Below are 17132 nucleotides of genomic sequence, written 5' to 3'. Positions count from 1 at the left end.
GGGAGAAACCAAGTGCGCCAGTCTGACTCTGGAATCACGGCCACAAGAAGGTTGAAGGGCAACCAGTTCCCTGGAATTGTTTCTTCCTTGTTAAAAAAAAAAAACATCTACAGAATTGCTCAAATTCCAGTTATATTCTCTAATTACCCAGCAGGTAGCAGCTTGCCACAGCTTTTAGTTTCAGATCATTCCAAAAGCAAACAGTAGCAACAGCTTTCTTTTAGTAAAAATGGCTTTTATTGAGACACTTTTAGGGCTTCTGCAACATTTTCATTAGGTCCACTTCTCAGGTGGCTAAACGCTCTTCTGAATGCTGACAAGGTCCACTCCCACCACCCCAGCAAGGAAGCTTTCCCGTCGCTGCCCCCCCCACCCCGGGCTATTCTGCACACCCCTCATTAGTATTCCATGTAGGACTAAAAAGCCCAGGACCAATTCTTCCCACCTGGTAATTAGGCAGAGCAATTTCAAAACAAATGTGAGATGGCTTCAATTCAGCTGATACCACCATCCTTCCCAATGCTATTTTTTTTTTATTTGGTGTTTGGGGACAATCTGTCCTAAGTATTAGCTGGTGTCCACAGAATTTATAACCTAGCAGTACGGAATTTAGCCTCATGCCAACCCCGAGTAGCCTAAAGATTCTCTTATGCTTTCTCATGTATTGAGTAGTATGATGTTTTAGGAGGTTGCTTGAGTTTCTACTCAGGCAACAAAAGCATTAATGAGATGAATCTTTTGGAGTCTTAGAAATTATGGACACCACCCACTTCAGAACTCTTAGTTTAGGCCAATATCCCTGCATGGATTGGAGGATCCCATCACTGTCATAATTGCTGAAAATGTTGGCTAGTACTACCTCCTTGTAACTTACTGTTCTTTAGTATTAGTTGCTCTTGGGAATCCTTGCATAGTAAATATACCAGCTCCTTCCATTGTGAAAGCCCTCCAAACGTGTGATCTCCAAAGCCTTTTTCTTCATAACAAGATGGTCAAAAGAGAGTTTGTATAACAGAGTCGTTTACCTGTTCAGTACAATTGTTCCCATAAGGTGAAAAGTAACATTCATTTCATTTAAAAGAAAGGACACCAGGGCATTAAGATTCTGCTTGCAAATTAATGTCAATTTATGTTCTTATCCTTTTATCATCGCGACATTTACATACGTAAGCAGGTTCCTGCTCCCTAACAAACGGGGAACTAAAAAACACAAGGGTGTTCATTTTAGCAGATAAAAAGGAAAAAGACAAAACCAAAAGAATGTTAACAGGTGCCACGAAAGCGATCCTTCTGCCAGTGGCAGACCACAGTCTTCCACAGGCATCCTCGGTGGCGGTGGCTTCCGTGTCCGATGAAGGGGAGCCACGGCACCAACTGGCACAAGACAGACTCATGGACACAGAACTGTAATGTGTAATAAAGCGAGTATTTACATTAAGCACAATACAGCAATTTATTTAGATGCTTAAAATGAATACAAAGGGAAATAAAGATCACAAAATTATACATACTACAACAGTGTGTCATATATTAGATGGTATAAATGAATACACCAGGTGGTGTTTAACTAAAGAGAAAACTAAATACCCAAAATGCAGCACGCATTGGTTTGCTGCGCCAACACAACACTTTCATACAGATCTAAAAGGTGTCAAAATTAGTAGCTGCAAAGTCAATTCTTGCATGTGATTTTAGCTTAAAAGATTTCAGAAAACAGATTCTGAAATACCGGTTTTTGTTTGTCAGCAGTAATGTCAAGAATATTCAGAACAAGAAAAATTCTATAATACAAGAGAGTCCAGATATATATCTTACGTGGCTGGCCTCTGTTGCAAGATTGTACAAGGTTATGTGCAAAAACTAAGTCTGTTCAAAAGTCCATACTAGCGTCGTTTCAGGCTTTGCTAGGTAAACTAGATACAGCGTTTATTACACAGCAAGGGCAACACTAAAAAAAAACCTATGATGGGTACACAGTAACAATATCATAAGCATCACTTGAATAGGTCTAAAAGACTGTACAAATATACATTTCAACTATTCAGAATGAATACATGAAAAAAACCAAACTTCCCCGAAGTCTACTGTACACATCGGACTGGTAGCTTTTATGTTGGCCCTATGCTACCATGTGAATCAGAACACTTCTTAAGGACATCCAACCAAACATTTTACAGGGGGAAAGAAATGTTGAGAAGGCAGATAAAATAAACCTTTGCTTTTTCTCATGTGCATACGTGAGCCACCAGCTTACTGGTTTTTCACATTGAGTCACTGTGTCACAGCCAAGTTCTGAAGCAAGACCACTGGGCACAGAAACCACCACTGGGGTCGCAGTGGCCACAGGTCCGCACAGCCCGAGGACCCAGCACTCGGAAGGCCGTACCAGTCAGAGCGGTTCTGCAGACACACTCGGAGGGCAACCGAGGTCCAGGCTGCAGCATGTCTGACGCCAGAGGACCTGGCGCTCACGCCTGCTGGCTGCTCAGTTTAACCCCGGTTAAGCTGCCGTGCATCGGCTCAGCCACGCCGTCGGCCATGTTCTCAAACTGCTCCCCGTCCTCACTGTCAATTGTGCTATTCTGCCACTCAATCTGTGGGTTGGATAAGCGCTCGTCATTTTCAGATGCATTCTTCCACTGTGACTGGTCCTTGGACCAAAACCCTTCAACTTTTCCATAGGAACTATTCTTCCATTTCAACTGCTCTCTCTCACCTTGCACGGTAGCCTTTTTTTTGGCAGCTGGCTTACTGCTCCTTGCGTCTTCGCTCTGGGAAGACTCATCGGACCAGGTTCCTGGTTTCACTTCACACGCGTTGTCTTCCAAGTCTGACACCTGCTGGGAACCAGGGCCGCTCTCCGATGGAGAAGCGCCGTCTTTCCACTCCACAACATCCTCTTGGTCAGCCTCACTGTCAGAAGCCTCGTGCATTAGTTTGGCTGGTTCCTCAGTCAAACGGAGCGTTTCAAATTTGGAACCATCTCCCTCTTTTTGGTCTAGCTTCTCCTCAGATTCGAAAGCATCCTCAGAAATGACCTTCGGTATGTGCTCCTCTGGATTATCATTAGACATTTTAGGCTCAACTTCAAAAACAGGGTCAAAAGGGCTACCGCTTCCGTTGGACTCTTCTTCCAAATTTTCAAAACTGTCTGAGGAGCTGTCCTCTTCCTTCCCAAGGTTGAGCTTCTTGTCAGCAGTTTTACTAGCATTGACTCTGGAATCCTTCTCATCATGATTTTCGAAGAGCCACTCAGCATCAAAATCCATCTCGTGCTTAACTTTGTTTAGTTCTTTCATGTTGAAGCCCAGCAGCACACCTGGCTTGTACTTCTCGCAGTCTCGGACACACTTCTTCCTCTTGTTACTGAAGTGGGAGGCAATGTCACTCTTCCACAGCCACAGACTGGCCGCCAGCTTCTCGATCTCTCTCCTGGTGGGGTAGGGCTGCTTGTTGAAATACTTCGTTAGGAAGCTTTTCCTGGCTTCGTAGGAATCATCTTCGTGACCCTTGGGGTCTAAAGCTAAAACAACAGGCTCCTCAGGCTTCTCTTCAAAGAAGCCAGGCGAGTCGCTGTCTTCTTCTAACTTTCGCTTTTTCAGCAAGGGGAAGTCCATCTGCTCGTAAGTGCGCTTCACAGGCGCCAGTCCTGGGGACTGGTTGAGCCGAGACGGTGCGTTCGTCTTATCCTGGCCATTCTGGGCCTTCCCCACGCCCCTGCAGTGAACCAGATGCAGAGTGATAGTTGAGGCGGTCATGTTGCTGGTATACACACCAAGGCAATGGATACACTTGTAGGTGAGCTTCTTCTCCACTGGATGAACTGTCTGAATAACCTGGTGCCTCTCTCGTAAGTGATGTGCAAGTGCGTCAGATATGGGTCCTTTTAGGATTGAAAAGCAAAGAGGGCAAAGGGTTTTTCCGACATCTTTTTTATAGGGCACCGCAGCTTGAGGTGAACTCTTAACAGGGACATCTGCTTTCTCCTGAACTTTTGGCTGTGGCTTTGGAGGGATGGGAGGGTTGTTCTGGGCATGGTAAGCAACAGATTCGGCCGGGGCGTCCCTCAGGTTGTACGTGGTCACGAGGAGGTGAATGTTAGTGTGACTACCCTGCTGCAATGTCAAATCAAAGCTCAAGGTAGAATCTGTTTTAGGTCCCATCTCCTCATCGATGTGAACCATCCTCATGTGCGCTGCCATCTTCTCCACGTCATTGAATGTTGAGCGGCAGTACGGACAAGACAGACCATGAATTAACATATGGTTGAGAAGGGTATCTGTGGGCAAGTAGCGATTACAGTAGAGGCATTTGCTAGTAAAATTGTGTATTTTCATAATGTAGTTGGCCACTGCCGGGACTTTCTCAGCTTTATGTTCTTTTTCGAAGTGCACACTGTAGACATTTTCAGGAAAAAGCTCGTTACAGATTGTACATATTTTCCACTTCTGGGTTGAGGAAGTGTTGGCAGGGGGAGGGCCCGTGGCAGCAGCAGCAGGTTTGGAGGTGGGCTGACCTAACACTCGGGACGCCTGTGGCTGGGGGAGGGAAGGCGACTTCAGCTGGCCCGATGAGAGAGACGAGGCGTTGGCAGACTGCAGGGCGTACCGTGCCGGCGCCTGGGACCTCTGCTCGGCCCCAAGCCCGTAAGCCCGTCCGTTCCCACTGGGAAGTAACTGCTTCACAGACTGAGACTGCTGAGGCATGGAAACGGGCGCGCTGCCGCCTAGGCCCAGCCTCATCGACTGGCCAACGCCATAGCCCTGGCCTACAGATTTGACGCCGTAATTGTTCTGCTGCAGGTGAACACTGGACATCATGTTGACGCCTGTAGAATTTAAGTTAGGCTTTGGTATGGAGAGTCGATTCACCATCTGCTGTGAAGGCAAAGACCGGACATTTCCAGAAGCAAGGGGACCAATTCTTGACTGGAGTCCCACGCCCTTCTTATCTTGAGGTTTGGGAGCAATTAGCATCAGAGGTTTGGATCGGGGAACCACCACATTCGTGTGCCCAATCATGGCAGTGACCTGGTAGCCTATGCGTTCATGGTCTTCGATGACATGTTGTACCAAAGCTTCGTAGGACTTTGGCATGAAAAGGCATCGCTTGCAGTGAATACTACCCTCTTCCCGGGCATTCGAGCCTAGGGGGACAGCACCGTTGAGCGATTTTTCACCTGCCTTTGCTATGTAAGGTGCTGCCACATGCTGAAAATGTTCCCTGTAAATGTGCTTCCTAACTATTTCATAAAGAGGATCTCGGTAAGTGCACTTCTTACAGTAATAAACAGCTTGCTCTACACTGTCAGCCTGCTTAGGTTTAAGGCCATCATTTTTGCTTTTATCTTTGAAAGTGCTGAGGCTGCTACTTGGTGCGCTGACGTTTGGAGCGTGGAATATTTTGATGTGTGTTTCCAAAGTCTTTTTGTCTGCATTGAAGGTACAGTAGGGGCAATTAAGGAGAATCCTGTTTTCAAAGTCTTCACTGTGGACATTCCGAAAGTGACTTTTGTAGGCAGAGAAGAATTTCGAGGAAAACGGACACGCGCTGCAGCAGAAAGGTTTTGTCCGGTAGTCCTAGAGAGAAGACAAGAGCGGGGTCAGAATGCCGCTGGACAGGCAGTAGCAGGTTCTAGGTTTTTATTCAGGCATTCTCTATTCTTAACAGACAACTTACTTTTAGAACTGAAGCTCTCTAAAGCATTTTTTTTCTTTTGCAAAATAAATTCATGAAATATACTCAAGTGAGAAAGCTGTTTTAAACTAAATACTTTTGAGTCCCACAGTGTAAGTAACAAACTCAATTCTAAGTTCTTCTTCGGTGCTTAGAAAAGACCAGAGTCCCACTTGCTGACTGGCTTTAGACAAACCAAAGACAAATGGCTTCAAGATAAACATTCTACCGTTAGAAACGACGAGAACAAACTACGTGCAATCACTTTCACTCTGTGATCAGCATGGCTTCAGATTTTATACAGTAAAATTCAGAGCCCAGTGTTACAGGACAATTAGGCAATAAAATATAAAGATACAGCTTTTATCCTTCCCATCATGGGAAAGTTTTCACACAAAAAGGCACATCTTCAAAAACCTCATTTTTCCCTCTGACAAAAGACCAGGATAGTACTCAGATTTCGATGCTGATCCAAACACTGATTTGAAAAGTAGGCTTTCTTCTACAAGCCATGCTGTTCCTCCTTAACCAAGAGCAGCTTTAACCTTTTCAAAGAAGTAATGAAGTTGACAGCTTCTTTGACTCAAATTAAGAATTTAAATAAAAAATATCTTACAGACTGCAAGGAGCCTGTGGTGCTACAAAAAGCCAGAAGTGCCCTGCTCACTGTTACCACTCGTGCCGCGGGTCCTTGGATGAGGACGGGGAAACATGAGGCTGGCCAGAGATGGTCTCTTCTCCCCGGAAACCTGCTTGTAGATTACTGGTTTCCATCGAAATGAAATACTGTGCTTTCCCTTAAATCTCAACCTTTCTTTAGTTAAAATATGAGGCTCTGGGACTCCTAAAACTTAGTCATGTATCCTACTTGGAAACTTTTTTATACTAAAGACTGTTGGTTAATACCTTTTTCTGGGGAATTAGTAAATTAGAACCAAATTTTAGAACCAAATTTCTGTTTGGTTCTATCTATCAGATACTATAAAATTTCTGAGGAAAAATTGAAAAGTACTAATTAATTCTCTGACAAGTATGTTCCAATAGGTGAACAGATCAATAATCCAGAATTATAATAGCTACTGAAATAGGTAATGGTAAAGTTTGAACCGATAGTCACTTCTCCCTGCGGAACAGGAAATGCAACCCATTAACTTCCTCTCTGTGGGTCATAGCTTCACCTAACAATATTTGTTGGTATTGCTAGTGCCTTGCACTCAGTTTTCAACTCCAATTTGTAAAACTTTAAGTCACACCTCTCTGTGACTGTTGCCTTATTGAATCACCAACCCCACCTCCCACAGAGGTGGGTGGCATCAACATAAATAAGAAAACTTAAATGGAAGAATGAGTCTGGTTCTCCCCTCTGATAAAACAAGGGTTGCAACACACAGAAAAATGATGGATAACCTAGATGAACAGAATGTTGGAGGGATTTCAGAAACAGAAGTAGTCCTTTTTGGGGAGCAGGGGAGTGCTAGCATACAATGGGCTTCAGAATTTTTAAGTAACAAAATTTCTAACTTTTAAACTTGAAGTTTTAGTCCAATGACAAAAAGACACAGTTCTTCTTAGTTTTCCCTACCACTAAGAAAATGTGAAATACAGTCATGCGTCACTTTACGAACAGATATATATCCTGAGAAATACATCATTAAGTCATTTCGTCATTGTGCGAACATCCCAGACCTAGATGGTACATACAGCCTACTATACACCTGAGCTATAATATAGCCTGTTGCTCCTCAGCTACAAAAACCCGTACAAGTTACTGTAATGAATACTATAGACAATCGTAACAGAATGGTTAAGTATTGTGTGTCTAAACCTACAAAAGGTACAGGAAAAAATACGGTATAAAAAATAAAAAACAGCACACCTATACACAGAGAGCACTTACCATGAACGGAGGTTGCAGGACTGGAAGTTGCTCTGGGTAACTCAGTAAATGAGTGGTAAATGTGAAGGTCTAGAACATTCCTACCTACTACTGTAGACCTTAAAAACACTATACATGTAGACTACACTAAATTTATGAAAACAAAAAAGATTTCAATTTTTAGAGAGGCGAAGAGAGAGGGAGGGAAGGAGAGAGGGAGAGAAACATCAGTATGTGGTTGCCTCCCACACACCCCTTTACTGGGGGCCTGGCCCACAACCCAGGCACGTGCCCTAGACTGCGAATCGAACCTGAGACCCTGTGATTTGCAGGCCAGCACTCAATCCACCAAGCCACACCAACCAGGGCATCTTTTAATAAATTCTTCTTAGCTTACTATAACTTTTATGCTTTATAAATTGTCTTTAAGATGTTTTGACTTTTTATAACCACCACTGAAAGCATAAACACATTGTATAGCTGTATTATTTTTTCTTTATATCCTTATTCTATAAGCTTTGCTATTAAAAAAACTTAAACTTTTTTTGTTAAAAACTTAGACACATACAATTAGCCTAGACCTACACAGGGTCGAAATCATCAAATATCACTGCCTTTCACCTCCAAATCTTTTTGCACTGGAAGGTCTGGTCTTCCAGTGCCGGGGGCTGTCTTGTCAGCTCTGAGAGAACAATGGTTCCATTTGGTCCACCTCCTGGAGGAGGTTCCACTCTTTTCAGAAATGTCCATGGTGGTTTTCCGTGGTTTGTTTTTTTTCATTACAGACCTGCTTGTTGGCAGATACTGCACCTCTGCACCATGAACATTCCTCTCTATTATGAGAACCTTTCTGTGTTGGGGTCCACATTTTCAAACCTTCAAAGGAGCTAATTGAAGTCTGCAAAAGCTTTTTTGCTAAACCCTTCACTGTGAAGTTTCCTGGGGGTTCTTTTTCTTCTGTAGTTTCATTTTCTCTTGCCTTTTCTTCAGCTGTGTGGTCCTGTTTCGGTCCCAGTGACTCCTCATTAGTCAGCTGCTCAGGAACCGCCTGCAGGAGCTCCTCCACGTCACTCTTACCCAGACCCAGGTTCAAGTTGGCTGCCATCTTAACCAAAACCCGATTGATTTTTGCAACCTCTTCATCCTTGGCAAATCCCATGGACAAACCTCTTGAGCATCTTCTTCCAGATGCCTTACGTGCATCCCTAGGTGACATCACCCTAAGCATGGTTCTTCGCAGTCATAGATATTATGATCCTTCTAGAATTTCATTAGTATCTTCTCAGAGTTGTTCTTGTTGCAACAGTAGCCCGGACAAAGGTCATGGCTTTAAAAGCTGTTATATTCCTCGATTCACCGGCTGGATCAAAGAGGTGGTGTTTGGATGGAGAATTACTACTATGATATTGGGGTGAAGATCACCAATAAAAGGAGGACGTTCAGGAGCATTACCAACAATAACCAAAATGTTGAAAGACATGTCATTCTCCAAATAGTACTTCTCCAGTTTGCTGCTGTAGCAATTCAGGAAGAGGTGGGTCATCCGTGACTTCCATTTTCCTGCAGTGCACTGGCACTGCGTGCTTGCTGATACGGGTGAAAGCCCTGGGGTTCCCACTGTGCCATCACAAAGGTTTCCATTTGTAGCATGCAGCACGGCCCCCAAGCAGGACTCTCGTCCTGTCCTTCAAAGCCCTGAAACCTGACACTGACTTGGCCTTCTTATGGATTAAAGTCCTTTCAGTCATCCTTTTCTAGAGTGGGGAGGTTTCATCCATACAGAATATCTGCTCTGGCAAGTAATTTTCCTCTACAGTGAGCTTACCTAGAGTCTCCAAAAATTCTTCAGCTGCCCTCACATCAGCACTAGAAGACTTACCCCTCACTTTCACATTCTGTAACAAATCCTTTAAACCACCTGGAGCTGGCAGTACATGCAACATCGTAGTTGGGTCTAGCATTTTCTTTCAGCATCAAAAACGTTTTGCTTTGGCCACGACTGTCAAGGTGCAGAGGGGTATATGCTTCTGTGTCTGGTCTTCAGTCCAGGTCATTGTGAGTTTCTCCGTGCGTGATAGAGGCCCTTCGTGAAATCTGTTAATCTCGTCGCCTCAATGAAGCAGTTTCTTCGACAGCTTCTGTCACTTTGTTCTTATTCTTTAGACTGTAGCTACGGTGGAACTGGTTGTGCCTGACCGCTGAGCAATAACCACCACTGGTTTTCCACCTCTGTAGTCCTTAATTACTCCTAATTTCATTTCCAGGTCAGTATCTTGACGTGGCCTCTCACTGCCAACATTAGCAGTGGATCTGGTATGCTCAGGGGTCATGATGAACAAAACAAACAAGATTAAATCAAGCACAAGAATAATGATGCAGTCAAGAGACGTGGTAAATAGATGCATGAAGCTGTTTCTGGCATAACAAAACATACCGCTTTACAGCAAACTTTAAAAAAATGTTAAGTGGAAAGAGTACATTCTCAAACAACAATGAAAAAGTATAAGAGTAAACATAAACCAGGAACAGTTTATTACCATTACCAAGTACTATGTACTGTACATAAATAACAGTATGTGTTATACTTCCACATGACCAGCAGCAGTCTGTTTATACCAGCATCACCACTAACACACGGGCAATGCGTCACGCTACTATCTTACAACTTCAACATCACTAGGCAACAGGTATTTTTCAGTTCTATAATCATCTTACAGGATCACTACTGTTTAGTCCATTACTGACAAAAACGTCATTATGCGGCGCATGACTATACTCATTTGGACACCTCCCACTTTAGGTCCCCTACGAACAATTCATCACTGTGAAAGGTCTACAGTTGAAGATGTATACCTGTGCCACTTACCTGATTTTTTGTAAGTGAAGGGTCCCACAGTCCTACATCCTCCCATGTAGTGTTTTTCAAATAAAAGTCATTAGGTTCAAACTGTTTAAAATCCTAGAAAACAGTGAAAGAAGTTTACAAAAACATAGTGGTATCAACTCTACCTCAATCTTACTTATACATCCTTTCTCTTAACTAGGGTTGGAGTGATGTACTGGAAAATTAACCCCATCAAGAACGAAATAAACCAGGAGTCACAAAGCTCTTAGGAAATACAAAAAGGCACATGGAAGTTGTACTGAACATTTTATCACCTAAACATTCCCCTAATGGTCTGACAGGTTTCCAAGGAAAATGCTAAAATTCTAATTTAAAACAAATTTAGACACATTTTAATACCAAAGTACCCTTCATTAGAGTCTTGTAACTTCACAGTGGTAGTATTAGAACGGAGTATAATGTCTGCTATAGCGCTACAGATGTGATACTCTGATATCGGGGGTGGGAGAGGGAAGATTGGACGGGGAAGAAAACTCAAGATTTCTGAACCCCGAAAGGAAGGTTTTCAAAGGAAATAGTTAAATTTTATACTCTTATGCAAAAATTTAATGGCCTGCTTCCCCCAGGCTAGGAAGATAGAAAGTATTAGGGTATAATTCCCCTTTGGCCCTAAAAGGTAGTAGGTTCACAATTCAGTGTGGGAAAATCAAGTACATATAAATTCCAGGATATGTAATTGGTGTTAATAATGGGAAGGGAAAAAAAAAACGCAGGATAGAAAAGGTACCTTACTATTTTCATTATTCCTAGAAAGATGACCCCACTGAGTGTGATGTGAACGCACTGTTCCACCAGGCAGCTCTACCTGAACTCGAGGGGTGGGAAGGGGAGTAGAGCGACCTTATGTGCTGGGGACAACATAACTAGAGAAGCTTTAGTCTCCATGGCAAATCCCTAGACTATTGCCGGGAATCAGGAAAAGAAAACCCGTTGAATAAAGGAAATTGCTTTTGTATTTTCAATTCCATCCAAACATTTATTGAGTGCTTATTCTATGCCTAGCACTGTGCTAGGTGCTGGGGATACAGGGATGGACAAGGTGGTCCTGGTCCCCGACCAGCTGGAACTTAAAGCCTAGGGGGAAAAATGTCTTTAAACATTTCTTTTGAATCAGAGGCTTTGTTGACCAACTAACTGTAAGACCTGGAGCAACAAGAACTGGAAAAGGAGGAACCAATGCACTGGCTATCCCACAGGGCTCTTATACATAAAGCTCACAGAATAAAATGCTAGAAAAACAGTTTGTAAAGTCCAAACTGCTACACAAGGGGAAGACAATAGTCTATGATGGGTCAAAAGGGCCAACAAATGCTCACATCCTACATAGAGAGACAGCAAGCACCCAAACCACCAAGCCTCAACAATCGGAAGGTCAACCAGAACACTCAGGTGTATCAGAATGGGAGCAGGCTCTGGAGTCCCAAAGACAGACCCTGCCTGCCAGCAGGACTGACTGTGAGGTGGACCTGTTTCCTTACAGCTTCTTCTTTTGTAAATTGGAGATAAGATTTCTACATCCCTCTAGGGGCTGTTCTAAGGATTTGAATTAGAGACAATTTTAAAGCACCTAGTGAAATGTCTGAAGTGTACGTCCTCAATGGTAACTGCTTTTGCCTCAGGATGCAAAGACGAAGAGCCCATTTTAGCGAGAAGGGATAGGTTAGGCTAGCCGAGAAAGCTCTGGTGAAGCTAATGCTGAGGTTCAAAACCAGAATCATACCTAAGAGTTCACCATCCTGGCCGCTGGCACAAAGTAATGGATCAGAAGCTGAGTCATGTTAAAATTAAAAAATGGCATGCTACTTACTTCTATGTGTTCTTTACAGTATTCCAACCCAATGTCACTAAGTATTTTTTTCACAGTTTTCCGGGCTTTTCTTAAACTGCCAAGATTGTTGACAGGAAGTTGGAACATAGTTTCTATTGGAAAAAAAAATTTAAGTCAAGTCAAAAACATGTACAACTTGTAATATTTACTAATTCCACTGACGGTAGGATCAAAAACCCTGGCCCAGTCTGACAAAAAAAAAGGTGAGTAGACAGCCTCATCCAGCATGTTCTGAACACTTAAAGTAGGCAGGCGAACGAAGTGCTCTGATTTTTCCTATTGTTAACAAGACATTCTTTATTATAGATTGACTGTGAGTCTAACCTGGCACAATTCTGATTAAACTTTTGGTGACGGACTTCCAAAGGTGAGAATTGGGTTAACAATACCAATGGATTATTTTAAAATCAAGTGTGAGTGCCTTTTCCCCTTGTGATGTTGAACCTCTGAAAGTAGAAAATGCTCACCATTTCAGCATCATTACCATATAATTTTTGAGTGCTGGGGAAAAAAGCTTTTGTCTGGGAATTCTTAAAAGTTTCTGTATACTACTTGAACAAAAGACACAAATAATTGTGTGTAACTTGCCCCTCAGCCAGCACCGTCCGTACCTGGACAGAAGCGCTCACTTCTGGTCACAGAGGGAAAGCCGAGATGGGGAAAGGCTGGGCACTCAGCACCAGAGCAAATAATGGTAACTGTTGGGTGACTTGGGGACTCTTTCGAAAAATGAAAAGCCTATGTGTGTGAGGGGATTGAAAAATTATATAAATGACGTAACATCAAAAGAAAATTTAGATCCACTCCCCCAAGTTCCCTAAAAACAAAGGTTAAGATAATAAAACCAATACAACTTGAGTGGTTGAGAATGTCTTCCAATGAGATCATAAATGTTTCTTTATAAAATACAGTAACAATTTATCAATTTAGTTATCTGAATCAATTTTGTAGGACAAAGTAGTTCTATAAACCAAAAACAAAGGCAAAAAAACAACATGAAAAATTAAAGCATGCAAACCTGCTTTTCTAATATAGGCTGTTATTCTATAATAACACTACCATTTATAAACCACAATCATAAAGTCAACTAATCCAAATGTCGTATCATGTTACCTCATTTATTAGACTATGAAAAATGGAACAAACAAAAAAAGGGTGAAGCCTACCAAAACAGCAACTCCTAGAAATTCTGAACCTTCTAAGTTACCAGAACTTAGAAGTCTCAAAATATTCTATATGAAGAACTAAAATTGAGGCCAAAAGAGAAATGTTATTTTACTGAGAAAAACTTATCAGCTGTCTCACTTTCAAGATGGAACTCCTACTACTTGTGAGCATGACTATGGTATTCTCCGCACTCTCTACCATCCAATAATTTGCATAATATTTAGCTAAGAGCAGACTTAGAAGTCACTTCTGATACAATTTAATGTGCATTCAAGGCCAAACCTATACCTTATGGAAACCAGATTGCTAAAGAGACATCTTGTTTCTCTAGTCATTTCATAAACTCTGTGGGCCAAAAGCCAGCAGTTCTTTCTGAATTTCCCAAGTTAATTCTACTTCACTTCGGAGCAGAGACATGCCCAGCAGGCAGCCGTGGCTGGTTTCCTCTGCTTCCTGGGTAAGCAGCTCAGTATCTCAGCAAAACAAATACACAAAGATTTGGAAATGTTGCCACCACTGAAGCCACAAGTCTATACAGAAAACACCTAAGGGATGTCAAACTGTAGCTCAGAATAAAGGAAAATCCATTCTCCAATGGGTAACACCAGGCATTCTGAGTGCCCACCCACAGCTAACAAAGAAGTCTGAAGACATCTAAAAGCAGCACCTCACTGCATGGTAGGTATACAACTTATCCAGCCACCTTTGTTAGGAGAAAGTGGTATGTTCATAAGGATGCTTTATTATGAAAAACATAAAAAGTGACATATCTGCCATAGAGTAAGTCTCAAGTTTACTTACTTGGGCCAAATTAAATAGGCTTATAAATAAAACAGTGATACTATGTATTGGAGAATGCTGCACAAAAATGGTCCTTTGTTCTGTAATTAGTACCTAGGAGGAACCCAAGTTAAAAGTTTACACGGAAAGATGTAGAATATTCTGAGTTAAGATTATAGTTGTCTTCATGACATTTCTAATAATCTTGAGAATTCTATTATCTGCCCCTTTCCCCAGATGGACATGTCCTCTATGTATTTGCTTACAGAGGCCATTTTCCAAGGTTTTGTTCATTTGGAGGTAGAATAACACATTCATATGTTAGCATCCTCAAAAGGATTTACAAAGATTCTTCTGTTGTCCCTCCCCACCCTTTTCCTTTTTCCTTTAAATTAAACACTTTTTGCCCTGGCTGATGTGACTCAGTTGACTGGGCGTTGTCCTACAGACTGAAGGTCACGGGTCTGGTCCAGTCAGGGTGCACGCAGTAGACAACTGACTGATGTTTCTCTCCCTCTCCCCTGGCCGCCCCCGCCGCCATCCCCCGAATCAATAAAAGAGAAAAAAATTTAAAAAGTTAAACACCTTCCTCAGTGTATAGAACAGGCACACAGTATAGGAATATAAGCAATTAGAAGGCTTTCCCCTACTCCTCTGGTCATGCAGCTCCCCTTCCCAGAAGGGGGCCACCATTACCATCACTTGTGTATACTCCTTGAGCTTTTCTATGTCTATATCAAGCCAAACGTTCCTTGAAAGCAAGCCTCCAACAAAGTATCAGTTAATGTCAATTACTATGGGTGATAAGGACTTAAGGGCCTAATATATATTTTCCTAGCCTCCTGCTTGCTGTTAAGAGACATCTTCAAATCAACAGCTGGCTCCCAAGTTTGTTAATGTCATCTATTTGATTTCTTGTTTAAATACTTTTATAAGAAATCACCCCCCGACTCCTCCCCACCCCTCAAAAGCCCTTTGAATTAGAAACCTAAACAAGGTGCTCATACCTTGATGATTGAAGGGTAGTAACAGAGTAAATAGGAAATTAATTGCCTGAGATTAAGGGCAGTTTCTTTTCTTTTGAATAGAAAGACAGCTAAAAAGCAGTATTTACAGTCAGTACTCTTAGGGAGGAAGGTGTCCTACAACATTGTCAAAAGTTTGTGTAGAGGTGGGTTTTGAGAGAGACAGAGAGAGATGGGCTTATATTCCCTCCAGACTCATTCCCAGTAGCTTGATCATCCTTTCTCTTGAGCCACCTTGACTATCAGAATGGCCATTTTCACAAGGTCAGCACCTCTGTCCCAATACCAAGCAGCACTCCCTTTAGCCAAACCATAAACCTCTCAGCTCATGGCATAAAAAAGGAAAATTATCTAATTTAATGGAATGGTACCACTGTTCATCATTTTCGGAGCACCTACACTTTGCCAGTCAATGTACTTAGGAATAGAAAGATTAATAGGACACAGTTCTTACCCTCCAACAGTCTATTGATTCTAAGGGATAAATCGAGAGCACACAGTGGTCATGAGGTCACTGGAGTAAAGATACTTGTTTCACCTGCCCACCTGCCCCTTGGTACCATTCCCGCCACTTCTGGCATACAGTTACTTAGGAGGCCCTTTGTGGAGAGCAGATTGTACATGACTCAGGTCGACCAGCTAGGGCAGTCTACCTCTGTAGACACTGAGTTGCACATGTGCCTCAAACAGGGCTGACAGTGATGCTGAAAAGCAGAGTCAGGACCTGCCACTAAACGAAAGAAGAAGAGGGAGGGAAAGATTCCCGCTGGCACTGCTTAAGGTCTTCCATCTACCTGGTGCCTGAAAGCCAGTCCTACCATCCCAACTTTTTGAAACAGGAGCAAACACATTTTAATTTTTGCTTAAGCTTTGGTTCATATCATTTGTAACCAAAGCTCTTGGTAGACCTAAAGTAGAACACAGAATAAAAAGTGAGTAAAAGAGGGAAGATGGGGAATTTTGTGCAAAATAATTATACTTGTGAGCTGGGTCTAAAAGCAGAATAGGAGTTTGCCAAGATGTAGTTATTCTGAAAGACGCTCTGACCCCTGGTTTCATTAATAAAAAACACTACTCAGGAAAACATTTCCTAAATTCTAATAATTTGAGGAAAGCTCAATGACCTATTGATAGCAGAAGGTAACATTTACAAGTGTTTTATTGACAACTGAAGGTAAGAAACTTTTGGGTAAGCATGTAACACCTGATGAACAAGACTTAAATTTGTTTTCAGAATGATTTAAATTTATTGTTGAATGAATAACTGAGTCACACTCAAATAACCCTTTATTCCAACAAGGTAAATAACCCTTTATTTACCAACAAGGTAAATAAAAGCAGACAGAGACTGTCTCATGAGGAAATATTTACAGGCTGATTCTTTGCAGAAGGATGATGAGATATCAGTGATTGTGGACTTTACTGAAGCAAAGGTCAGTAACTGGGGAAAATAATTATAATCACTTATGAAAACATAGCTCTGCCAAAAGGCTTGGATCCAGGCAGGTGCACTCAAGAGCTTCTGGGTCAGGAAGATGAAGGGAAACCCAACACGTGACCATACACTAGTCTAGTAGGTTCAAGGGGAGGCCTGAAGTACCCGACACAGGAAGAGTCAAAGGGGCTGCTCTCTGTGTGGTAGTTGCTCCGCAAAGCCACTGGATCAAAGATGGCAGGATTTAGTCTGTCTTAGGGGTGGTGGGGAGGAGAAAGCACGCATGACTGTGCCATTAGAAAGTAAGACAAGCCCTGGCTGGCGTAGCTCAGTGGATTGAGCACGGGCTGCAAACCAAAGCATCGCAGGTTCGATTCCCAGTCAGGGCACATGCCTGGGTTGCAGGCCACAGCCCCCAGCAACCACACATTGATGTCTCT

The 17132-nt window shown here is 42.5% G+C and overlaps 1 protein-coding gene across 2 annotated transcripts in view; it reads right to left on the bottom strand.

Moving 5' to 3' along the window:
• Positions 1-214: 214 nt before the first annotated feature.
• The window catches only part of LOC123814923 (activity dependent neuroprotector homeobox), a 34080-nt gene continuing 17162 nt past the window's right edge, over positions 215-17132 (bottom strand). For both annotated transcript variants that reach the window (XM_045833076.1, XM_045833078.1), the window contains exons 2-4: positions 12265-12377; positions 10419-10511; positions 215-5579 (exon numbers count right to left, since the gene is read on the bottom strand). In XM_045833076.1, coding sequence (XP_045689032.1) covers positions 2469-5579; positions 10419-10511; positions 12265-12372 — 3312 coding nt within the window. In that variant the 5' untranslated portion in view covers positions 12373-12377 and the 3' untranslated portion in view covers positions 215-2468. The remainder of the gene's footprint in view (positions 5580-10418; positions 10512-12264; positions 12378-17132) is intronic.

The sequence above is a fragment of the Phyllostomus hastatus genome, unplaced genomic scaffold (assembly GCF_019186645.2).
Source record: "Phyllostomus hastatus isolate PE091 unplaced genomic scaffold, TTU_PhHast_1.1 phas_contig_17, whole genome shotgun sequence".
In the NCBI taxonomy this organism is placed as follows: Eukaryota; Metazoa; Chordata; class Mammalia; order Chiroptera; family Phyllostomidae; genus Phyllostomus; species Phyllostomus hastatus.
Note: the sequence above shows the minus strand (reverse complement) of the source record. Positions and strands in the feature narration are given on the sequence as shown.